This window comes from Mandrillus leucophaeus, unplaced genomic scaffold, assembly GCF_000951045.1.
Source record: "Mandrillus leucophaeus isolate KB7577 unplaced genomic scaffold, Mleu.le_1.0 Scaffold359, whole genome shotgun sequence".
NCBI classification, from domain to species: domain Eukaryota; kingdom Metazoa; phylum Chordata; class Mammalia; order Primates; family Cercopithecidae; genus Mandrillus; species Mandrillus leucophaeus.
In genome coordinates this window covers 2,646,106-2,672,962 of record NW_012103798.1, presented here as the reverse complement: position 1 = coordinate 2,672,962, position 26,857 = coordinate 2,646,106, and the positions used below count along the sequence as shown (strand labels likewise).

Sequence of the window (26,857 nt, the reverse complement as noted above, 5' to 3'; positions counted from 1 at the left end):
CAGGTCTTGGCTGCATGTGGGGCATTGTGAGCAACCTACCACTGGCATGTCCAGCCTACACACATGCCATTTTATTATTCTTTGTAGGCATGCTTATTGTGGGGGTGGGGGCTGGAATTCGGACATGCACAGAAAATATTTATCACAGCTGAAGAGGGTTGGGAGGGTCTTTTTTCCCTTGGGGTTACTCAAATAAACCATGTGCTGTGCACCTGTATTTTGACTGTGCCCTGTCACATGAGATCAGGTGTAAAATTTTCCACTTGTAGGGTAATGTCAGCACTCAAAAAGTTTCAAGTTTCAAATTTTGAAGCATTTTTATTTTGAATTTTTGGATTAGGGATGCTGAATGTGTACAGAATGCTTCCAGTGGAGATAGGGAACTTACGAAGAATTGACAAGGTTGGGAAAAACAGGTAGGAGCAACTCTAAGTCGCACTATGTAAGGACAATCAGAAGGACGGATAAGAGGTACTAAAGACTCAACTGAGAAATGAAAGCATGGATTTGCAGTGGTACTAATAACGTACATGTTATGTGATATTCTCCAACAGCGAGGAGCCAACCGCCAACCAGTTATGGGAATAAAAGAGACTGCACCTATCAGAGGTTAGGGTCTGTAAGACAGTTGTGTTTGAAGGAAATGTACTTTAGGGTATTTCAAGAAAGTAATTCAAAAGATGGACCAAGTGATATAAGCACAATAACTAAAGAAATAAAGCTAGGAAAAGGATAATAGATTGGCAGAAGATGAAGAGATTAAGAGACAGAGTTCCTGCTGAAGTCAGAAAAATCCCAGGACCAGATGGCCTTACTAGTGAATTCTATCCAACATTAAAAGAAGAATTGGCTGGGCGCGCTGGCTCACACCTGTAAGCCCAGCACTTTGGGAGGCTGAGGCGGGCGGATTGCCTGAGGTCAGGAGTTCAAGACCAGTCTGGCCAACACGGTAAAACCCCATCTCTATTAAAAATACAAAAAATTAGCTGGGTATGGTTGTGTGCGCCTGTAATTCCAGCTGTTCAGGAGGGTGAGGCAAGGGGAATTGCTTGAACCAGGGAGGTGGAGGTTGCAGTGAGCCAGGATTGCGCCACTGGTCTCCAGCCTGGAAAGATGGAGACATCGTCTCAAAAAAAAAGAAGAAGAAGAAGAAGAATTAACACCAATCGTTCTCAAACTTTTCCAAACAATGGAAGAACTTGTAACACTTTCAAACTCATTTTACAAAGACAGCATTACAGTGATACCAAAGCCAGAGAAGGACAATACAGGTAAGAAAATTACGGGCCAATATCCCTGATGAATAAAGATGTAAAAAAAAAAAAAAAACTAGCAAACTAAATTCAATAGCATACTAAAAGGATCATACCCCATAATCAAACAGAATTTATCCCTGAGATTCAAGGATGGTTCAACATATGCAGATCTATAAATGTGACAGACCACATTAACAGAATGAAGGATAAAAATCATATGATTGTCTGACAATGTGGAAAAAAACCACTTCTGGTAAAATTCAACACTCTTTCATGACAAAGACTTGCAAACAAATTAGGTATAGAAGGAATATACCTAAAGATAATAAAGATCATATATGACAAGCCCACAACTAATATCAAACTCCATAGTGAAAAGCTCAAAGCTTTTCCTCTAACTAACATCAGGAACAAGAAGGATGTCCACTCTCACCACTTCTTTTCAACACAGTAGTGGGTATCCTAGCCAGAGCACTTAGGCAAGAAAAAGAAATAAAAGACATCTAAATTGGAAAGAAAGAAGTAAAACTGTCTCTTTGCAGATGATATGATCTTAGAGAAAACTCTAAATTTTAGACTCCATCAAAAAATAGAATAAAAGAATTCAGTAAAGTTGCAAGATAATCATCACACAAAAATCAGTTGTTTTTAAACATTATCAGCAAACTATCCAAAAAAGAAAGAAAAAAAAATCCCATTTACGATAGCATGAAAAAGAATAAAATATTTAGGAATTAACCAAGGAAGTAAAAGACTTATACACTGAAAAAACTTCAGAACATTGCCAAAAGAAACAAGTAAATGGAAACATATCTCGTGTTTAGGGCTTGAAATAATATTGTTAACACGTCCATACTACCCCAAGCAATTTAGAGTCAATGCATTCCCAATCAAAATTCCAATGGCATTTTTCACAGAAATAGAAAAAAAAAAAAAAACACTAAAATTCTTATGGAACCAGAAAAAATCCTGAATAGCCAAAACAATTTTGAGAAAGAACAAAACTGGAAGCATTGTACTTCTTGGTTAGAAAATATATTATACAGCTACAGTAATTAATGCAGTATGATACCGTCATAAAAACAGATACACAGCCCAATGGAACAGGATACAGAGCCCAGAAATAAATCCATCCATTTATGGTCAACTGCTCTTTAACAAGGGTGCCAAGAACACACAATAGGGAAAGGATAGTTTCCTCAATTAATGGTGCTGGAAAACTGGGTATCTACACACAGGAAAATGAAATGACACCTTTATCTTACACTACACCAAAAAAAAATCAACTCAAAATGAATTACATTTAATATAAGACCCACAACTATAAAACTAGTAGAAGAAAACATAAGAAAAAAGTTTCTTGACGTTGGTGTTGGCAATGATCTTTTGGATATGGCCTCAAAAGCAGAGGCAACAGAAACAAAGACAAATGAGATTGCATCAAACTAAAGAGTTTCTGCACAGCAAAGGAAACAATAAACAGCCTATGAAATGGAAGGAAATATTTGTAAACCGTACATCTCCAGGGGTTTAACACTCCAAATACAGGAACTCAAACAACTCAATAGCAAAAAAATAAATGATCCAATGATTAAAGGCAAAGAACCTGAATAAAAATTTTTGAAAGAAGACATAAAGATGGCTAACAGGTATATGAAAAGGTGCTCAACATCACTAGTCATCAGGAAAATGCAATCAATTATCACTTTACACCCGTTAGCATGGCTCTTTTCAAAAAGGCAATAGATAACAAGTATTATCAAGAGTGTAGATAAAAGAGAACATTTGTACACTGTTGATGGGGATGTAAATTGGTACAGCCATTATGGAAAAGTACGGAAATTCCTCAAAAACTTAAAAACAGAGCTACTATATGATCCAACAACCCCACTTCTGATTATCCAGGCATACCTTGTTTTATTCTGCTTCATTTGATTGTGTTTCATAGATACTGTGGTTTATTTTGTTTGTTTTTTTACAAGTTGCAGGCTTGTGGCAACGCAAGTCTATCAGTGCCATTTTTCCAACAGCATGGGCTCACTTTGTGTTTCTGTGTCACATTTTGGTAATTCTTACAATATTTAAAACATTTTCATTACTGCTAAATCTGTTATGGTGATCTGTGATCAGTGATCTTTGATGTTACTATTTTAATTGTTTTGGGTCACAAACCATACTCATATAAGACAGTGAACCTAACTGACAAATATAGTGTGTGTTCTGATTACTCCAGTTAATGGTTATTTCCCTGTCTCTCTGCCTCTCCTTGGGCCTCCCTATTCCTTGAAACACAGTAACATTGAAATTAGGACAATTAATAATCCTACAATGGCCTCTAAGTGTTCAACAGAAAAACATCACATACTTCTCACTTTAAATCAAAAGCTAGAAATGATTAAGCTTAGTAAGGAAGGTATGTTAAATGCCAAGATAGGCCAAAGTAAAAAACTTCAGGATCCAATAAAAACAACATTCTAATAAGGATGAAGGCAATATGTAAAAATAATTTTTTTTTTTTAATCAAATGTTGTAGCAATATGGTGGAATTAAGATAAATATTTTTCTTCTCTACAAAGTATTTGCATGCTGCTACAATATGGTGTTTTTATAATTTTAAAAAATGCAAGAGACAAAACCAACAACTTGCCTGTCAATGCCAGTATCCAATTTCATCTCCATTTGTTCAATTATTTCTTTTTTCTTCTGAAGGCATTCAGATAACTTAGGAGAAGAGCTATTGTATATTTAAAATGGAAAAAGAGTCATATTAATAATCTGAGATTTTCTAAAAGTTTTTCTTACATCGATGTGTATTACACTGTATCCATTTATAAATACATCCATATACACGCATTAATATTGTTAACAAATCCAAGAAGCATATAAAAAGCAAAGTAATTATTTAGCATTCACTATGCCCAATTCATTATAATAGACTAAGGAAGAGGACCACTTAAATTTGTTATTTTGATCTCTGAGGAGACATCTCTCAAGAATATAAATGTGACTTTAAAATTGTGGAATTATTTGGTTTTCTTTATAAACAAATATCTAGTGTAACACCAACAAAAGCTATAGACTAGCATTACCAGAGTTTTAAGAATACAGTAAATCATACTACAAAATTTGGAGGGAAACAGCCAATCCACTTGTATTTTTAAAAACCTGACAATCATATTTGCCTTCTGAATGCTATCAGAATGTCAAAACATTCAAAATATTAAGAAATAGGCAACCCTAATAATTGTGTGAATTCTCTGCTATGTGGTATAACAGATCTTGAAAAGTAAGTTTCCTTTCAAAGTATGACTCAGGGATTACAAGTGACTGTTATCTTTGAGACTGTTTCTGGACTATTCTTGGCATGTCAGTGTTTATAACAAAAAGTCAAAAAATTTTATATGAATATTTTTCCTCTTACATAATAGTGCTAAACAGAATTTTGTAAAGCATGTTCACATATACACCATCTTATTTGATTCTCAAATGTTTTATAAGTTCACATAAATTGATATGAAGATATAAACCAAACTTTACTTAATGCCTCATTAAAATCTGTCCTATTAATCTTATAAAATTTTTTGTATGTCTTTATAACAAGTGGGTACATGGACTTTGTCTATGAGATCTTTTAAAAGATGTCAAATTTGCTGAGTTTCACTAAGCTGGAGGTCCTCTTTCACATGAGATTTCAGTTTTAGGTTTGTGACAGATTAAATCTTTTGAAATACACCAAAATTAATAATATAGTGGAAAGAGAAAACAGAAATGCAAGAAGAAGCAATATTTAATGTTTTATTTCCTAGGAATTTTTATATTTTTATTTCATTCCACTTGTCCAGTCTGACATTTTTGTGAACATGTACTTTTTAAATTTAATGAAAATACACGTAGAATATTATGTAGAATGCTGTAACAGTCACTGAAATATCAATGAAAATCAGATAATTTGACTAACCTTATTAGTGGCATAAGGTGATCATTAAACTGTTTGTCAAAAAGATGAAAAATAGTATTGGCCTGTTGCACAACATCCAAAAAATAAAGATTTGCATTCCTAGAATCTGAAGAGGGAATTCCTAAAACCAGAAAGCATACATATGTTAGAATCATCCTTGAAGAAATTCATCTTGGCAACAGAAAAAAAGAATGTGGTTTTTTAATCTACAACATAAATGAAACCACTGTTTTAATACATCAGTAATGACTTCTGTGGACAGAAGAGGAAAATCAAGCTAAGCTTATACTAGTAAAACTCATCCAAAGTTATTTTTACGCCCAATGTTCACTATCTATCTACTTTGCCTTCATGATTCACGTGAGCCATGAATACATCTCCACATATTTCTTATAACCAGGCCTCTTTATCTTTGATAATAGTTCGAATAATTCTCTCATTGGTCTTCCTCATTCAAGTCTCTTTATCTTTTATCCTAGATACTGCTGCCATAGTAATATGCCTAAACTGACACATTTCACTTACTGTACTCTACACTATTTTCTCAAAAATACTCAAAATGTTCTATCTACAGATTACATACCTGATTTTATTCTGGAATTTATTCAGAATAAAATAAAAAGGGAATCAAGCCACTCCATATTCTGACCTCAAAATGTCAGCTGACCTCTGGATTTCCATTTCCTCCTTTTTGTAAAGAATAACAGATGAACTCTAAGGTCCTAGATGTTTATGTTTCTAGCTAAAAGTAAAAGACTTAAGAGACTAAAGAAAATATGCATAGCTAATGAGAAAATACAGGCGTGATACCTAGAGTTCTTTACAGGACAATGATTTTTTTGTCTTAATAATGGAAAATAAAGGTGTTCCCCTCCCCCACCCAAGTAAAAGACAAGATTACCAACTGGTAAGAAAACTGAAGGCTCCAATAACAAATAAACTTTACAAGAGAAAAAAAATCAATACATGTGTAGAAAATATGAATCACTGTTATTAATGAAAGACATAAAAATTAAGGTAATACTGACGTACTTTTTTTCTTTATAGGCATCAGAACTCAGCTATGATGTATGTTTTTAACCATGAAATTAAAATTTTTAAAGAATATTCAATAATTACAGAAAAACTGGCACACACAAACAGTCCAGCAGTGGCATAAGTTAGTAGGAAAAGAAACCTTTAGGAAGACAGTTTAAATCAAAACAAAAAATTATTGAGAGGCTGAGGAGGGAGAATCGCTTGGAGTCAAGAGTTCAAGAACAGCCTAGGCCCCCATCTCTACAAAACAGCAAGACCCCATCTCTACAAAAAAAGAAAAAATTAGCTGGGTGCAGTGGCATGCACCTATAGTTATAGCTACTCAGGAGGCTGAGGCAGGAGTATTGCTTGAGCCCAGGAGTTCAAAGTTGCCATGAGCCATGACTGTGCCACTGCATGCTAGCCTGGGTGACAGAGCGAGACTCTGTCTCAAAAATAAAAATAAGGGCATATCAAAATTATTATATATACACACTGTTTAAAATTTTTTAATCCCTTACTCAGTTTTATTTTTCTTCATTGCACTTTCTAATCATTTGTCTATCTTCTCCATAAGCATGTAAACTCCACAGGTGCAGGAGTAGGCATTTAATAAGCATGTGTTAAATGAATGAATTCTGGTGAGTGGAGGCAGGCATTAACAGATAAAAATTTCATTGTGGTAAGTGCTATAAAAAAAGTTAATGCAATGATAAGATAATGAGGATAACTGGGCTGGGAGAAGAGGGCTACTTTAGCTACGGTGATCAGCAATGGTCTCTCTGAGAAGATAACATCTTAGCTGGGATCAGATGACTGAAAAGCCAGCCACGAGAAAAGCTGAAGCAAAAGGATTTTGGGGATAGGGAAATACCAAGTGCAAAGAGACTAAGCAAGGAAAAACAATGAGGGTCAGAGTGACTGCTCAGTGAGAAGAAACGCAACGAGAGATGATGAATACATACCAGGCCAGATAAAAAGTCATGCTTCTCTAGAGTTTGCTGTTGTTTTCCCCTTAAGAGTAATAGGAAACCACTACAGAGTTTTAAATAAGGAAATAATTAAACTGGCTGTCACATGAAGTCAGTAATGTGGAGAGGCAAGAATGTACACAGGGAGACCAGTCACAAGTTGTCAGAGAAAATGGTGTTTAAATTAGGGTGGCATCAGTGAAGATGGAGAAAAGTACATGAATCTGGCTTATGCCTGCAAGTATATTAACAGGATTTGCTGATGGATTGGCTATCAGGATTGATTTCTGAAAAGGAGGAATTAAGGAACTCCTGGGTTTTGTTGGGGCTTGAGCAAGTGGTAAATGATTAGTAATGCCTTTCAAAAAACTGACATACACTAATCATGCATATTGGTAATGCCTTTTAATGACATGGGAAGAACGGGAAAGGAACAGGTTTAGAAGGAAGATAAAGAGTTTCATTTTGGATATGTTAAGTTTGAGATGACCATTAAACAGATGAAGTAGACAACTGAATTAATGAGACTGGACTCAGGTTATTATTATGCTACTAATACTAACTACTAAGACCAAAAGACCAAAAGCAAAATAAGAATTTTAATTTGAATCTATTTTTTTCCAGACTTAGTTTTTAATACTTCTCTTTCTAAATCTAATTACTCAATTCCCCAATCAGAACTGTTTTTGCCTTCATTTTTGTTCCTTGACATTTTCTAAGTTACAGCATTGTAAGACATTGTGTCATACATTGTAGTGACTTAGGTAGCTTATTATTCTATTATGCCGTATGTAAACAATATGAGAGAACCATTTTGTATAGCTTTTAGCACCTGGCAAATCTTTGCATTATAAAAGCTCCAACTTCATTGCACTGAACTGAATTTGACAAACAGAGATGATTATATGCAAAACATTATGCATATAGTTTAACCAAGCAGGATCAAAGGAATTTAACACAAGTGTAACACAAATATACTTACCAGCAAGTCCTGTTTCCAAAGCATAATCAATATGCTCAATACATAAAAATTCCACAAGAATGGTAAAAATTCTGAAGGCATTCCTTGGTAAGTCAGAAGGATCAGAGAGCTTAAAAACAAAAACCAAACAATTATCACTCAAGTCTACCTTTTGAAAATGCCAATTTTTTAAGCAATTTTTTATAAGATGTAGTCAGTGTTTCAGGTATCAAAATAACTCACAGCTCCCCCCATACTGCGCACGCATGCACAAACACACATACACACAATTTTAACGCTCCATATTTGCCTATAACTCTCCTGACTTAGAGCAACGTTTTTCAAACTTGGACTGCAATCCATTAGTGAAATCCAAGTACACCTTCATAAAATGTATACCTCCCCCATTTAAATATGTATACACAGGGCTAACATGTAAAACGCATTTCTTACTGTGGGTCAGAGGTTTGAGAGCCACTGACTGAGCAAAGAACAGTCTAGTAAAACTTAGAACAAAAAGAATTCTTTGTTTCACTGGGGAGTGGAGATGGAGAAATTAATAATAGATGCACCATAAAATATGACCGGCTCAAATAATGGTTTTATCATTTCCTGACTAAGTGAACCTTTGAGATGTTATTTAACCCTACCATGCCTCAATTTCTTCATTTGGAAGATGGGAATAATATTAACAGTACTTACATTCTAGCCTTGAAGTGAGAATAAAATACGAAAATAAGCGTAAAGTGTTTTTAGCACAGTATTTGCACATAGTGAGCTTACAATATTCATTTTGGTGCTGCTGTTGCTGTTAAACTAGCTATTTAGTAAAATAATTATTAGTTATGCTGGGAAAATAAAATCCTTTTTTAACAGAAAATTACTCTTGACTTCTTATAATTGCTTTCCATATTATTTATACATTGATTTCTGCTTCTGTCAAACCTATTTGTAGTCTTCATTCACGTATTCTCTTGGGGTTAATACTTATTACCTGATGTATTAAATTAGAAGTTGATAGGAATTCTATAACCCCCTTTGAATTCCCACTGATTATAATTTGGTATTACTCAGCTTCCTTCCTGGTCTTATTAATAACTACCCCAATCTTTACCCCTCCTTCATCAGTCTCTCTACTCCAATATTCACCCTCCTCCTCTAATCACTGATGCTCAAAAAATGCTCTTACTTTCTTCACAAGCCATTCTTACACTCCTCCTATTTACATCCAAACATCCATGAATAATAGACAGAAGAGGCAGATGGAAAATTGGTAAAGATATAGAAGACTTGAACAACATAATCAACTAAGCCTAACTGACATTTATACAATACTCCATCCAACAACATCAGGATATATATATCTTTTCAAGTGCATACAAAAAAGATGGACCATATTCTGGGCTAAAAGAAAACCACAAGTCTTAATAAATTTAAAATGGGTTCACATCATACAAAGTACATCCTCTGACCACAATGGAATCAAATTTAAAATCAGTAACGGAAAGATATCTAACAAATTCCTAAATATTTGGAAACTAACATATTTCTAAATCACGTTTGGGCCAAAACAAATCAAAAGCAAAATTAAAAGGATTTGAACTGAATGGAAATAAAGCACAACATACAAAAATTCTGGGGATGCAGCTAAAGTAGTATTTACAGGGAAATTTGTAAAACAAAACACCTGCATTAGATTAGGACAGAAGGAAGTTCTCAAATCAATGACCTCAAGCTTCTACCTTAGAAAACTAAAAAAACAGGGGGGTTGTGGTGGGGGGTATAAAACCCAAGTAAGCAGAATAACAGAAGTAATAAAGAGTAGAAATTGATGAATATAAAACAGAAAAACAACACGGAACAATTAATGAAATCAAAAGCTGGTTTTTTGGGGGGAAATAAATCAGTAAAATGAATAAACCTCTAGCCTGACTGATCAGAAAAAAAAAAAAAAGACACAAATTACTAATATTAGGAAAGTGGTCACATCACTACATATTCTACAGATATCAAAAGGATAAGAAAATATCATGAATATAGTTTTATTCCAATAAATTCAACAACTCATGTGAACTACACAAATGCTTAAAACATACAAACTACCAAAGCTGACTTAAAAAGAAGTGGATAACCTGAATTGTTCTGTATCTACCAAAGAAGTTGAATTTGTAGTTTAAAATCCTCACACACAAAAAAATTCAGGCCCAAATGACTTCACTTGTGAATTTTACCAACCACTTAAAGAAAGAAAGAATACCAATTCTATGCAAACTCTTCCAGAAAATTGGGAGGGGTGGTGGAAATATTTTCCAACACATCCTACGAGGCCAACATTACCCTGATTCTAAAACCAGACAAAGACATAAAAAGGAAAAAAAGCCAGGCACGGTGGCTCACATCTGTAATTCCAGCACTTTGGGAAGCTGAGGCGGGCAGATCACCTGAGGTCAGAGATTCAAGATCACCCTGGTCAACATGGCGAAACCCTGTCTCTACTAAAAATACAAAACTCAGCTGGGCATGGTGGCAGGATCCTGTAGTCCCAGCTACTTGGGAGGCTGAGGCAGGAGAATGGCTTGAACTCGGGAGGCGGAGGTTGCAGTGAGCTGAGATCATGCCACTGCACTCCAACCTGGGCGACAGAGTGAGACTCCGTCTCAAAAAAAAAAAGGCCAATATCCCTCATGAACACAGATGTTAAAATTCTTTACAAAAGTTTAGCAAAACTAATCCAACAATATATAAATATGACAAAAGGTCAAAGGTCAATTGATGACCAATTGGAGTTTATCAAAGAAGGAATGCAAGGCCAACATTTGAAAATCAACCACTATAACTTACCATATTAACAGAATAAAAAAGTTTTGCACAAAATCTAACAACTAATCCTCATAGTTAAGTAGGATAAAATAATTTTCTCAATCTGAAAAAGAACATCTATGAAAAACCCAATTAGTATCATACTTAATGGTGAAAGATGAAATGATTTATTCTTAAGATCAGAAATAAAGCAAAGTGTTCACTCTCACCACTTCTATTCAGCATTGTACTAGAAGTCTGGCCAGTGCAATAAGGCAAAGGAACAAAATAAAAGACATCTATATTGGAAAAAATAAGTAAAACTGTATTTATGGGCTGATAATATGATAATCTATACAGAAAAGCCAGTGGAATCTACAAATAAAAAAAAAAGGCAAATAGAACTAATACGTAAGTTTAGTTAGGTTGCAGGGCTGAACCCAAAAGTATCTGAGACAAGTCTCAATCAATTTAGAAAGTTAATTTTGCCAAGATTAAGGACATTCCTGTGACACAGTCTCAGGAGGTCCCACTGACATGTGCCCACCTAAGTTGGTAAGGGCACAGCTTGGTTTTATCCATTTTAGGGAGACATGAGACATCAATCAATAGGTGTGATGTACACTGGTTCTGTCCGGAAAGGCGGGACAACTTGAAGGGGTAAGAAGGTACTTCCAGATTACAGGTAGGTAAGAGACAAACAGTTGTATTCTAAGTGTGATCCACCCTTTCACTGAATATACAATTTGCATGTCAGAGGTGGGTAGAGGAATAATCACTTATACCTTAATCTGACTCAGTGAATCTACATTTTTACACAAACAATAGGACAGAGGAAACAATGAGATATGCATTTGTCTTAGGTAGGCTGAGGGATGACTTGAGTTCTCTCCTTTGTCCTGCAACTGTGAAGACAAGCTATCAATTTACATTGCCAAGGTGAAATTCAAAAAAACTGTTTTAGGGGAAAGATCTTGAGGCCCACAAGGAATTTCCTTGTGGATAGAAGAGCAACATAAAGAAATGAATTGCATTTCTATATACTAACAACTAAGTTAAACTAGAAATTAAATATAAATTTTAAAAAGACCATTTACATATACTATAATGGCATCAAAATATGTCAATTCTCCCCACGTAGAACTATGGAGTCAATGTAATTCCAATCAAAATCTCAGACTTTTTCAAAAACGGACAAGCTATTATAAGATATAATACAAAATGATTTATATAAAAATGTTAGAGGACTTACACTACCCGATTCAAGACTTATTATAAAGTTACAGCAATTCAGACAGTATAGTACAGGCATAAAGACAGACCAATGGAACAGAAGAGTCCAGAAACAGACCCACATATAAATGGTCCATTGATTTTTTGACAAAGGTTCTAGAGTAATTCAGCTGGGAAATGATAGTTTTTTCAATAAATGAAACTGAAACAACTGGATGCCTAATTGTAAAATTATGAACTTTGATTCACAATACTGTATAACTTAACTCAAAATTGATTATACATCCTAACATAAAGCCTCAAACTATAAAACTGCTAGAAGAAAACACAAGAGGAAAACTTTGTAACCTTTGGTTAGGCAAAGATTTCTTATATGACACCAAAATCACCATCCAGAACAGAAATGTATTATTAAATTGGATGTCATCAAAATTAAGAACATCTATCCTTAGAAATACTGATGAGAATAAAAAGACAAGCCACAGGCATAAAAAAAATGTGCAAATCACATCTGATAAATTGTAACAATACAGAGTGCTCAAAAAATAAGAAAACACATGACTGATTTAAGAATACACAAAAGATTTGAACAAACACTTCACCAGAGAGTATATATTGACGGCAAATAAGCACATGAAAAGATGTTCAACATGAATCATCACTGCATTAGGAAAATGAAAACTAAAACTATAATCAAATATCACTACACACAGTTTGGCAGTTTCTTAAAAAAAAAATACCGTATGATTCAGTAATACCAATACTAAGTATTTCTGAGATTTATTCATGTTGATACATGTAACTCTACTTCATGTATTTAAATTGTTGTATAGTTTTCTACTGTATGAAAAACACCAGTTTAACAATTCTCTTTTTGATGGACACTGAGAGTTTGCTTTTAATTTTTCACCATGACAAAAACTGCTGTTATGATGTTAGACACATCACATGAACCTATGAGTTTCTCTAAGAAACTGCCAAATTAATCCTCAAATTAACCGTACCAATTTCACTCCCGTTGGTGGTGTGTGACAACTGCTATTGCTCCACTTCCTTAACAATACTTGGTCATCAGACTTCTCAATTTATCCCAACCTAATGAAAATGGGATGGTAATTCTCTTATTCTAAGTTGCATTTCCCTATTAGTGAGTCTGAGTATTGTACTAGTGATTTACATTTCTTTTTTGCAAACTGTGTATGTGTATCTTTGACTTGTTTTCTACTGATTTATATTCACATGTATAATTTAATTTAGTCTCAATATAAATGTAGATTATATACATCAACATAAATAATTAAGACTGCCTCAACTCTCAATCCACTACTTAAAAGTCATGTATTTCAGTTCTTTATTTGCAAAATAACAACCTCACAGGGTGGTTATATGATGAAATAAGTTTACATACATATATATACACACACACACACATCCCCGTATGTAAACTACATACAAACAAGATATACACACACACACACACACACTCCACACTCTCTTAAATGCTTAGAAGAGTATCCGGCACTTCTCAAAAGAAGACATTTATGCAGCCAACAAACATGAAAAAAAGCTCATCATCACTGGTCATTAGAGAAATGCAAATCAAAACCACAATGAAATACCACCTCATGCCAGTTAGAATGGCAATCATTAAAAAGTCAGGAAACAACAAATGCTGGAGAGGGTGGGGAGAAATAGGAATGCTTTTACACTGTTGGTGGGAGTATAAATTAGTTCAACCATTGTGGAAGACAGTGTGGTGCCTCCTCAAGGATCTAGAACCAGAATTACCATTTGACTCAGCAATCTCATTACTGAGTATATACCCAAAGGATTACAAATTATTCTACTATAAAGACACATGCACACATATGTTTACTGCAGCACTACTCACAATAGCAAAGACTTGGAACCAACCCAAATGCCCATCAATAATAGACTGGATAAAGAAAATGTGGCACGTGTATACCATGGAATACTATGCAGCCATAAAAAAGGATGAGTTCATGTCCTTTGCAGGGACATGGGTGAAGCTGGAAACCATTATTCTCAGGAAACACACACAGGAACAGAAAACCAAATACCGCACGTTCTCACTCATAAGCAGGAGTTGAACAATGAGAACACATGGACACAGGGAGGGGAACATCACACACTGGGGCCCGTTGTGGGGGGTGGGGGGGCTAAGGGAGCACTAGCATTAGGAGAAATACCTAATGTAGATGAGGGGTTGATGGGTGCAGCAAACCACCATGGCACGTGTGTACCTATGTAACAAACCTGCACGTTCTGCACATGTAACCCAGAACTTAAAAAAAAAAAGTGTCTGGAACATATTATGTACTATAAAACTATTGGCTACTATTATGTTTCATACAATCTCTTGCTAGTGGTATCATTTACAAATACTTTATCACTCTGACTTATCTGTTTATTTTGCTAAACTGTGTTTATTAGAGAAGAAAATCTAAATTTTAATGGAGCCAAATCTTCATTCTTTCCCTTTGATGTTGATGCTCTTAAAACACTGTTCTTTCCCTGATGCACCATTTCTTCAAGAGAAAAGTCTAACTGTCCTTTTCACATCTTCATTTAATCTTACATAACAAAAATTTGATCTGGTCAACTTTAAAGTTATTTTAAATGCGAATTTAAATTCACATTTATTCCTAATTTTAAAATTATTCTGATCTCCAAAACAAAAATCCTATCTTTTATTACAAAAAATAGTTGTTCCTAATCAGAGAGTAAATTTGTATCTTAGTAAAACAAGGTAAGACTTAAAACACACAACCATATAGTCAATTCTCCCTATCTGTAAGTTCTGTATCTGTGGGTTCTGCATCAGCAGATTCAACCAGCCACAGATAAAAATATTTAAGAAAAAAAAAGAGAATGGTTGCATCTGTACTGAAGATGTACTGTCATCATTCCCTAAACACTAAAGTTACAACTATTTATGGAGATTTACATTGCACTAGGTAATGTAATAATATATATAAACAATTATAAGTAATCTAGAGGTGAATTAAAGTATAAAGGAGGATGTGCACAGGATATATGCAAATACTATACACTTTATACAACAGACTTGAGCATCCACGATTTTGGTATCCTTGGAGGTTTTGGAATCAACTCCCCACAGATATCAAGGAACAATTGTATATGTAAAATAAATTTACAACTACTCTTACCCTATGACATCTTTCAAAGGCTTGTTTGGTTTCTTGTAAAAGATTAACCACCACTTCTTGGGATAGAAAAGTCTCCCCATGAGTATCGATACTTGGCCCAAGTGGTAAGTTGGTACGTTGTCTAATTCTCTCCTTCAAATCCTGAATACTAGTACATCATAAAGAAAAATGAAAAAAAGAAAACATTTTACTTAGATTTCAACTTCGAGTACTTCCAAACTTAGTATATATCAACAACAACAACAACAAAAATGGACCAATAGCCAAGAGACCTAATTTCTAATTCCAATAACTAGTTTTGTGAAATAGAGTTAGCCTTGATCTCCAAATGGAAGATTTTCATCTGATAAATGAGTAGATTTGGACTTCTACTTTCTGAAGCTGCTTTACAATTCAGCCTTACAATTCTGACTCAATAGTAAAACTTGTTGGGTTTCCTTAGAAAGTGAGCTATTCCAAACAGGTTAGCATTCTAAGTGACTAAATAGTCCTGTTTAAAAAGAAAACTTTAAAAGTTTAACAATTTTAAAATATAGTCATTTTAAGATTCTGCACATTTACTCATGATATTAAAGAAGATATATTAAACATAATTTAGCTATTCTTAATTACTGAGGGTCACCTGAAACACTTATATGGGGTATCTTTGGAGGGTTAGACATTTTTTGCTGTATCTTTGGAGGGTTAGACATTTTTTTGCTCCTAGGGTATGTAACTCCAGACTACTGTAAACTCTCACACACACACACACAAAATTCCTATTACTCATTAGTTTTTCTCTTCCCTTCCTTGCTACTACCTTTCAGGTATACCTCTTACTACTAATTTTAACTCTCTCTAATCATTATTTAATACACAACAAAATGGGAAACAAGAAACTGGTTTGGATATATATGTGTGGGGATTCTGGACTCTCAGTCCACCAAAGTCATTCTGTCTCTTTTTAGAATCTGGTTTCCAGGCAGTTAAAGCCTGGTAGCTGAGTTGCCAACTATCCTTGGAGCAAGTTACTTTCTTCTAGTCTGTAAATAATTGCAGGCTTTAAGGTATTCATTTAATAGTTTTTTTATGCTAAAGTCTCTGAACAAAACTCACCAATTCAAGGTACTTAAACTGCAAACTATTTTCTATTTTTTTCACACCTGCAACAGTAACAAAAAAAAGATGTGTTTTCTGGTCAATAACCTGGAACTTATTCTATCTAGAAAAAAAAAAATGAAAGAAACTATGGAACTTTTTATATTACTAGTGTTCTGCTTGATAGTTTTAAAAAATTATTTTTTTATTGACAAATATCTGCTTTACTTTTTTTTTTGACGTAGAGTCTTGCTTTGTCGCCCAGGCTGTATGTAGTGCAGTGGTGTGCTCTTGGCTCACTGCAGCCTCTGCTGCCCGGATTCAAGTGATTCTCCTGCTTCAGCCTCCCGAATGGCTGGGATTACAGGTGCCTGCCACCACGCCCAGCTAATTTCTGTGTTTTTAGTAGAGATGGGGTTTCACCATGTTGGCCAGGCTGGTCTCAAACTCCAGACCTCAGGTGATCAGCCCACCTCGGCCTCCCAAAGTGCTGGGATTACAGGCGTGAGTTACTGCACCCGGCCTACATTTTAATCATGTTATGTTAGGTCATTTCAACATGTGGTTTAAGAGCAAGGTTTGATCAATAATACAAGAATCTGGATTAAAAGAACTCTTCATAAAAAATTCTAATGATAGTCAACATTTGATAAATTTGCCCAAATATAATGAAGTTATTAATGTCTTCAGTTTTAACAGTAGTATTTAACAAAAATACTCACCCTCCTGTGCCAATGGATCTCTTTTGATGGTTTTTCGAATCATAATAGCGCTGAAGGATCATAGCACTTCTGCTTTTCAAATATCCAGTCTCCACCTCAATATAGTTCTCCAAATAGGAAATGAAAATGGATTTGATAAGCTTAGACAAGAAAGTCTGTTTATCAGTACCTAAATTAAACTCCATCAGCTTGCTGGAAAGATTGGTGGTTCTTTTCATGAAAAAGGGGGAGAAAAAGATTAATATATGTTTTAGGTATAGTAACAGTATTAAGGAATACAAATTTTTACAATGTGACTTTAATGACTTATGTTAAGCCACCATTTCTTAAACTCCGGGAGAGTACTTACGATGCAGAGATCAACTCTACAGGGTTACATGTAAAAGTACAGTGAAATATTATGAACAACTTTATGGTTTTGAGAACTGTTACAAATTCCTAGGAAAAGAAATTGTGAGGCAATGAACTAGTCCAGAAATGGCGACAGTGGCAGATTGGCCTCAAGTATGTCTAATGCCATTCATCACATGTGACCCAAAACAGAGTACTGAGAGATCTACTGTCTATTCACCCTCTTTTGTTTTGTCCCTGTGGACTTTCCCTCTAATTTTCTATTTCCCGTTGCTGAAGATAGGGTCAAAACAGTGTTGTTGTTGAGATGGACTTCCTCATTACAATAACTTTGGAAAAACCTTCTCCCAAAATGAAGACACTGAAGAAGAGTAATAGGGTGGGGAAAAGTCAAGGGAAAAAAAACCCCACAAAATTCCATATGAAGCTTCTGAGATAATCTCTAAGAGTAACACTGACATTTATAAAAGCACAAGAAAAGTTCCTACATAAGACTTAGAGCTGAAACTATCGTTTAAGATTACATCACTTCCTTTTGCAGTTTCTAAAGTTTTGACTGCAGATAAATGTACACTAATGCTTAGAGAAAAGATAAAGCATAACATCCAATTCCTCAAGTTAATGTATTAAGAATGTTGTACAATACAGTCTTGTGCAATAACTAGTCTATACAGCTAAGCATTTAATGCTAAAAGGTAAACTGGTGACAAACTTATTCAAAAATACCTGAATACTTCCTCATTTTCTATCAAAAAAATAAGAAAATCTGTTATCTATTGTTTTCTAATCATTAAAAATTTACCTTGTATAGAGATCATAGAGATTTTTGAGATACTGCTCTGCATCAGACTTCCTACATTCTTCTAATTGCTCTTTCACAAAACTCTAAAAGAAAAAGGTTAATATTCTGTTAATTAGGCAAACATTAAATTCTGTAACTTCTCAAGATATTCTTTTAAAATTCACTCCACAGTTTTGAACCTTTCTGACTTACAATCCAATCAAAAAGGTAATGTACAGAAAACAGACCAATCATAAAATATTTTAAAACAGGTTTTTAAATTTTACAGCTTCTCATATTTACCTGTAGAGGATCTATATCAGTCTCAGGAATAAGTATTAAGAATTTAGAAATACCTTTCCTTTTAAATTGGCCTATTCTGCTCTGTGAGGTAGATCAAAAAAACAAAACTGAGAGTACAAATAATAGAGTCAATTCCTTAAAGCAGCATTTCCCAAACTGAACTCCAGGTAATACTAGTGTTCTTTCAGACATCTATAGGCATTACTATAAAACAGGGTTTCTTAGTAAATGTGTGAAATGCTATACATTACATCCCCACTTCTTGAGAATGACAACACTATCAAAATTCCTGAATTGTGTTAAAAAAAAAAAAAAAAAAGCAAGCATTTATTGAATGTTGTTTAATCCAGTAGTAAACATAGTTGAGGAAATGTTATCTGAAAGTACAGTGATATGTGGGTAAATTAAATTTCTGTGTTTTCCCTTTTCATGTTAGTACCATATTATTAAAAATTCTACAGACTGGGCCAGGCGCGGTGGCTCACGCCTGTAATCCCAGCACTTTGGGAGGCCAAGGCAGGTGGATCACAAGGTCAGAAGATCGAGACCATCCTGGCTAACATGGTGAAACCCTGTCTCTACTAAAAATACAAAAAACTAGCTGGGCGCGGTGGCGGGCGCCTGTAGTCCCGGCTACTCGGGAGGCTGAGGCAGGAGAATGGCGTAAACCCAGGAGGCGGAGCTTGCAGTGAGCTGAGATCTGGCCACTGCACTCCAGCCTGGGCGACAGAGAGAGACTCTGTCTCAAAAAAAAGAAGAAGAAAAAAAAATTCTACAGACTGCTCTTGGAATTCTTGTTCAGTTTCACAAATGACATCTATTGGTGAAGGCAGGGACCAAAAAAAAGAAAAGTCTTCAAGGCTATCTTACCACAATATATTATATTACTACTACGAATACTACACAAATTTCAAGCATGTTCTCTGATAATACTTACTGATTAGCACTTTCTTCTTGGTGGATAACAAAACATTTTTTAAAAAGCATGAGGATTCCTTTCTCCTTAACTAGCTTACTATTTCTAAGGTTATTACATAAGTAAACTAAATTTTAAAAATACTTTTAAAATATAGGAAAAAAATTACATATTGCCTTAAGAACTATTTACTTTGTTACTATTTAAAATTACCTGTAGTTTGATTTCAAATACATTTTGAATAAGTTTAGCCAGGACTGTTTCTGGATTACTGAAGATATCTCCAACTTGTTTGTTCACTCGTTGACAGAGTATTGCAGCATCTTCAAATATATCGTTTCTCAAATAAGCACCCTAAACAGCAGAGGCATTTTACACAGTGAACATATAATTTCTAAATGATTTTAAAACACCAAATTAGCAAAAAATAATATCCAATAAAGTGTACTGTTACGTTACCTCCTGGCACTGCTTTATATAAACATCAACACAATGGGAGTAACCCTACAAGGAAGAAACACATTGTTATTATTCTGGTTCAATTATAATAATTAGTATTTCAATAAAAGAAGTGTTATATGTCATAAAGCTATGTCTATTTACCAGTAAATGGCTGATAGCAACACCTGTTGGACTTAAATAAAATTAACTGTAGAAAACCAATAACTTGATAAAGTTATCGTCTCCCTAGTCACTTTCTATGATAAAATTTATCAGTTGGTACATATCCTTGTTGAACTTTAGACTGAAACAAGAAAGATGAAGTATGTAACTGAGTTCTTTAGAGTGATTTTTGTCCTATGATCATTCTTTAGCCATCTCCTCCAACTCCAAAACATACCCACTCACACCCACCCACCCACATGCATACACACAAACACACACACACAGTCAAGGTCTTGGGAAAAGGTTTTACATATATATATGTATGTGTCTTATATACATATAAAAATATTTATATATATTAAAACATGTGTGTATATACATATATATGTATTTCATATACATATATATATATATGTATTTCATATACATATATATATGTATTTCTTTTTTTTTTTTTGAGACAGGATTTCACTACCGTCACCAGGTTGGAGTGCAATCGTGTGATCTTGGCTCACTACAATCTCTGTCTCCCAGGTTCAAGCAACCCTCCTGCCGCAGCCTCCCGAGTAACTGGGACCACAGGCGCACGCCTCCCCGCCAGCTAATTTTTGTATTTTCTGTAGAGACAGAGTTTCACCATGTTGCCTAGGCTGATCTCGAACTCCTGAGCTAACTGATCCACCCGCCTCAGCCTCCCAAAGTACTGGGATTACAGGTGTGAGCCACTGCGCCTGGCCTTTCTCTAGCATTTAGTTTTCCTTGCAAGAATCTGGACAGTTGTATTCAGCTGGCAGTTTGGAAATTTACTTTTTAAACTGAATCTATTTTAATAAAATGTGTTTAAAACAAACTAATTTGTCATTAAGCTCACTATAATGAGATTTTTGCCTATTAATAAATCATACATAAAAACCAGTAAGGAAAGCAATATGAAGTGCACTACTGTCTCAAGAGCCATTCTCAATACTCATTCAGATTTTACCAAAATGAAAAGTCCAACAAATAGGCTTCCCTTTCCCTAATCTGATACAAATCAAAGAAACAGACTGAAGGAAGAACCATTTCTTTAAGCACTTTCTTTGCAGAAATATACTCCTACACAGGGATTCTCTCCCCAGTTCAAATTCTAGGAAAACAATTGTGTAATACAAGGTCCTGAGGTCCCCTGGATTTAACTCTCTTACTAGTCATATGCCATCTACTCTCTGGTTCCTATATTCTACCAGATATTTACAGTCAAGTTTTCTTTCTTTTCACCTGTATCATAATATGTGAAAGTAAAAAGGCAGACAGTATGATTTTATCAAACTACAAAAATTCACCAATATGTAATTGATCAATTAATTTTAATTCAATATTAATATTGAATATAAAACCTTAAATATTAAATATATAACATTTAATACCATTTACAGAGTATAAAATGTGCAAATTACTCAAAACAATGAAAATTATCACTGTGATATAGTTACATAATGATGGGGGAAGTCAGAAACTATAATATATAGAACTTACACAATTTCCATAGCCTTGAACACTAGTCTTCATTTTTAATTCTTAGTATTTACCTTAAAATGAAGTAAAACTGCTGCTACTTCTCTCATTCTGGAGATTTCACCTCTTCTTTGAGCACTGGTAAACTCCTGAATCAGCTGGCATTCTAAATCATGGTATTTACCTAAAAATAAAGTCATTCAGCTACACTGAAGCATACAAGGCATCCACGTCATTTAACAGTATCTACATTATTTACAAATATAATGACTATGAATATAAATTTACTTTGAAGGAATTACAAAAACTAATGAGATTATAGGCAGTGAACCTAGCCCCTATAATACACTGTGGCATATAAATCTATATTTTCAAGACAAAAAACTTCCAAACTGGCAAAACTACTGAGTGTTTCCAGAGTCTGATTGTCATATGCCATTGTTACTTAAACCAGTAGCTAACTGGAAAAAATCCTCCAGATGCTATTTCTGATAGCAATGCACATGAAAAATCCTACATACGGAAAGGGTGAAGAGGACTACAGAACTCTTTACTAGAGTTCTGATGCCTCTACCTTGAACAATAGTGGACTGATGACTGAACACCAAATCTCATCCGGATAATATGCAGTATTTATATTTTTTTTCTTTTCTTTTCTTTTCTTTTTTTTTTTTTTTTGAGACAGTTTCTCTCTGTCACCCAGTCAAAGTGCAGTGGTGCAATCTCGGCTCACTGCAACCTCCACCTGCTGGGTTCAACCGATTCTCCTGCCTCAGCCTCCTGAGTAGCTAGGATCACAGGCACCCGCTACCATGCCTGGCTAATTTTTCTATTTTTAGTAGAGATGGGGTTTCACCATGTTGGCCAGGCTGGTCTTGAACTCCTGACCTCAGGTGATCCACCCACCTCGGCCTCCCAAAGTGCTAGGATTACAGGTGTGAGCCACCATGTCCGGCCCTATTCACTATATTCTTGAGGCTAGTATGGTTCTCAATGAACACCTGAACTTCACACTAATCTATTGTGATCAAAAATATTCCCAGGAAGTCTAACTAGCTGTGTCACCCTTATTCTAAGACTTTTTGGGAATACAGATGAACCTTTGAATCCTCTATGCAGTGGCCTACTCTAAATAGTGACCCTGGCTACCACAGAGCCTGCAAATTTAGTGGTATTTTCAAAAACCTAGAATGATCTAACCTAAAATAAAATCCAAGACTGGCAAGAACCAAACTAATCATGTAAGGAGTTAAACAGATACTGAAATGCTTACATAATCTTTAAAAAAAAAAAAAAAAAGAGAATCTTATTCAGAGAGAGATGTATGGAAAGCACACAATTTCCAAAATGCACTGTTAAATTAAAAACGCAAGGCATAAAGCTATTCATGTAGTATGGTAGCAATTATTTAAAAGTAAATGAGGACAGAAGTACATACAAATATCTATACACACACATATATATGTACACACACATATATGGAATTTATGTCTTATGCTTGTATATCCATAGATTATTCTGCAAGAATATCCAAAAAATTCGTAATGGTTGTTTCCAGGGAAGAGAAATCAAACTCAGGGATCTTGTATGCAGTGGCCTACTGGGGTAGGAAGATGACATTGTTCCTGCTTTTTCTCCTTTTGCTATTTGTTTTATTTTTACACACGTAGTTTTTTTACTTATTAAAAAAAGGTAAAATAAATACATCACTTACTTGCAATTTTGGATTTAACTTCTGAAAATCTGAAAGACAAAAACCAACGATGAGGTTTGTTAGTTGTGACAAACATCCTATAGCAATGTAAGATGCTAACCAAAGGGGAAAAAGGATGCAGGGTATATGAGAACCATCTGACTATCTTTGCAACTTTTCTGTAAATCCAAAACCATCATAAAGTTAAAAGGTTATTGTAAAAAGAAAAAAGACCAAATCAGACGAGAGAATACCGATAGGAAGCATGCCAGGTGATAGAACTTAATGTAGGTAATTCAGATGGGGTAGTTGGTTCTCATTTAGGAAATTTACATTGAAAATCAATTCTCTTTTTAAAGAATCAACTGCTCTGCATAAGACATTAACAACCCAGCCAGTCCCAAAACTGACTTACTGTTCTTACTTATATTTGCTGGCATTTTAAACACACTTTATTATTTGTCTCCCTCCCCACTCCCATGGTTGGTATTTTTAAAAATAAAGTTCAATCATTATTATTCAAAAGAAAAAGATGATCAAATAATATACTATATGATAATGATGTATTAATGACAAAAGATAAAAAGACCCAGCAATGTGCCTAGCAGAGCAGCCATTCGATCTTTACAAATTAAAAAACTAAAATACCACACAGTAGAATTTTTTCAAGTTTCAAATATCTAATTGAAATGCATAGCATGAAAAAGAAGTGTTTTAAGATTGTGTGCAATTGTTTGCAGAGAGAGGAGAGTGGCTGGCAAAAGAGATGCCAAAGACAAATGAAGAAGAAAATAAAAATCTAGACTGTTATACAAAAATGATGTATCAAAGTCACAGTAGATCAGATCACATATAAGGCCATATTAATCTGTGTGAAAAAAACTGAATCTAATTAGGATATATATTCAACTCCAAGGCTTGGTGAAGAAGCTAAAACAAAACCATAAGAGAAGTATGTTCCTGAGTGGTGGTGAATATGAGTGTGTGTGTGTGTGTGTATAAATATATATTTATATATGAAAGTGTGTTCTGCAGTAGAAAAATAGAATGAAGACAGGGGAGGGGAATGCAGTCAATAATTATTATGAGCCTATTTTGAGCTAGATATTTTACCCATTTAAGTAAATAGTTCAATTCTGAAATGAGATAAAGTTAAAGAGAAGTTTTGGTGGGTGGCTTTAAAAATTATTACAATAAGTTAAATCATAATGCTGGGCAACTGCCAGATTATTATTAAGAATGACAGATGATCATTGTTGCTAATTCTTCATGATAATCAGAGTTGAGAATAAAATAGACACTTTTTTAGGGGGAATTCATTACATGTTTGGGAGATAATGGTTAAGCTTTAATTATAGCAATATGTCCATACTTCATCTGTTCCTGAAGATCTTCAAGTATCAACAAAATAACATATGTCTATTAATATGTATCATTTGTAATATAGTAAATCATATTTCTTTCAAATATTCACATGGAGGAAGTACTAATTTACCAAGAGTTTATTAAAGAGTCTGACATTCCATCACTAGAAGAAATCATGAAAAAATTTCCTTCTCAGTGGATAGTTTATTTTAGGATGAAATCTAACTTAGTAATGGCTCTGGGGCCTTGTATTTAAAAGAAAAGGGGGTTCTTAATGTGAAGTCCCTAGGAAGAGTTCTGTGGATAGGCTAGAGTCTAAAACACCATGAAATTGTATACAATAATCTGTGTGTATCTTAATTTCCTGAAGAAAGGTGATAGCGTTCATCAGCTTTTCAAAGGTGTCCAAGGCCTCCAAAAGCGTAAGAACCTTCATCAAGAAATAGGAAGTGTTCTCTCTATCGTCTACCTGCTTCTCAAAGTCCAAAATATGAAAATCCAAATTTTACCTCAGTTGATTTCAAAATTCTCCATCAAATTTTTTTCAGAAGACAGGGATTGAAATTATTTCAAGACCTATCATTAAATTTAGATATTAAGAAGAGACTGTATTTTTTCAATAAATTATTTTACACTGCATCTTGTACAAAGTGAATAAACTAGCAAGTAAATGAACCAGCAAGTGCTCAATAAATTCCTGTTTAATTAACGGGCAAAGAAAATCATACAGGAAAAGACACAATTTTATTTTATAAATTATACCATACATTCAAATTAGCTCTTGAGAAATGAACTTGCCTATCAAAAGGTAACTCTTGGGCAATTAGGTGCAACTTCTGAATGATGTCTGCTGCTTCCTTTATCTATTAAAAAATAAAAGCAATAATTTAAAAAACTTTTAGGCATATCAAAAAATAATTACGTATTTGAAAGTAGTAATATCTCCCTGCCAATGCCCACAGTCCCTTCCCTAAAAAAATTTCCTTTAAAAATCCACAACAAATAAAACTTTATGAGCAACAAGAATACATTTGGGGTGTTATCAATAATTAGTCAATAAAATACAAACATTTATCTTTCTGGTACTGAAATTCTGTGATTTTTTTTGATGCCATAATCCCTTCCCAATGAAACCCATAGTTCAAGTTTATTCCAAAGAAATTCAAATCATTGCTTGCTGAAAGCCAAGTGTAAATCTCAGAATTCTAAGTTTATGAACCCGAAAAGGATAACAAGATTTATAAAAATAATTTAGAGTATACTGCCACATATATCCTACTTTAAGCTAAATGTCTGTCATTTACTGACCATATGAATTTATAACACTTGTTCTAAAAGAAAAGATAAAGTTTAATGTAAAGCCCCATGATGAAATATAATATAGAAATGTGTATATTTCTTTTCTTTCTCTTTTTTTTTTTTTGAGACAGAGTTTCACTCTTGTTGCCCAGGCTGGAGTGCAATGGCATGATCTCTGCTCACTACAACCTCTGCCTCCCAGGTTCAAGTGATTCTCCTGTCTCAGCCTCCCAAGTAGCTGGGATTACAGGCGCATGCCACATGCCCGGCTAATTTTTGTATTTTCAGTAGAGATGGGGTTTCATCATATTGGTCAGGCTGGTCTTGAACTCCTGACCTCAGGTGATCCACCCACCTCCGCCTCCCAAAGTGCTGGGATTACAGGCATGAGCCACCGAGTCCAGTCAGAAATGTGTATATTTATTCAAGTTGTGGAAGTAAGGAACTTAGGCAAGAGTTCTAAAATTCTTTAATGCAGATATCTGTGCTTATTTACACAACAGTGTAGGGGAGTTCTATAATGTTCATTTATTCTTTAAATTTCAAATTAGTTCTCAGTTTTACTTTGGCACAATTTTAATAATTCACTTTATGAAGATTCATTTTCTTTTACATTTGAAAAGACAGTGAGACTCATAAATATGAAGGAAGAGCTAAGAACATCTATATATATATTTTTTTTTCTCTTTTTTTTTGAGACAGAGGCTTGATCGGTCACCCAGACTGGAGTGCAGTGGCATGATCTTGGCTCACTACAATTTCTGCCTCCCGGGTTAACGCAATGCTCATGCCTCAGCCTCCCAAGTAGCTGGGATTATAGGCATGTGTCACCACACCCGGCTAATTTTGGTATTTTTTTAGCAG

The 26,857-nt window shown here is 34.5% G+C and overlaps 1 protein-coding gene across 3 annotated transcripts in view; it reads right to left on the bottom strand.

The window, feature by feature from the left end:
* The window catches only part of EXOC5 (exocyst complex component 5), a 65,547-nt gene that overhangs the window by 10,725 nt on the left and 27,965 nt on the right, over nt 1-26,857 (bottom strand). For all 3 annotated transcript variants that reach the window (XM_011989594.1, XM_011989597.1, XM_011989595.1), the window contains 11 exons: nt 25,493-25,557; nt 23,351-23,379; nt 21,711-21,820; nt 19,996-20,040; nt 19,750-19,890; nt 18,339-18,421; nt 17,186-17,395; nt 15,387-15,534; nt 8,185-8,293; nt 5,215-5,335; nt 3,904-3,990 (listed from right to left, as the gene is read on the bottom strand). In XM_011989594.1, the coding sequence (XP_011844984.1) occupies nt 3,904-3,990; nt 5,215-5,335; nt 8,185-8,293; nt 15,387-15,534; nt 17,186-17,395; nt 18,339-18,421; nt 19,750-19,890; nt 19,996-20,040; nt 21,711-21,820; nt 23,351-23,379; nt 25,493-25,557 (1,148 nt within the window). The remainder of the gene's footprint in view (nt 1-3,903; nt 3,991-5,214; nt 5,336-8,184; nt 8,294-15,386; nt 15,535-17,185; nt 17,396-18,338; nt 18,422-19,749; nt 19,891-19,995; nt 20,041-21,710; nt 21,821-23,350; nt 23,380-25,492; nt 25,558-26,857) is intronic.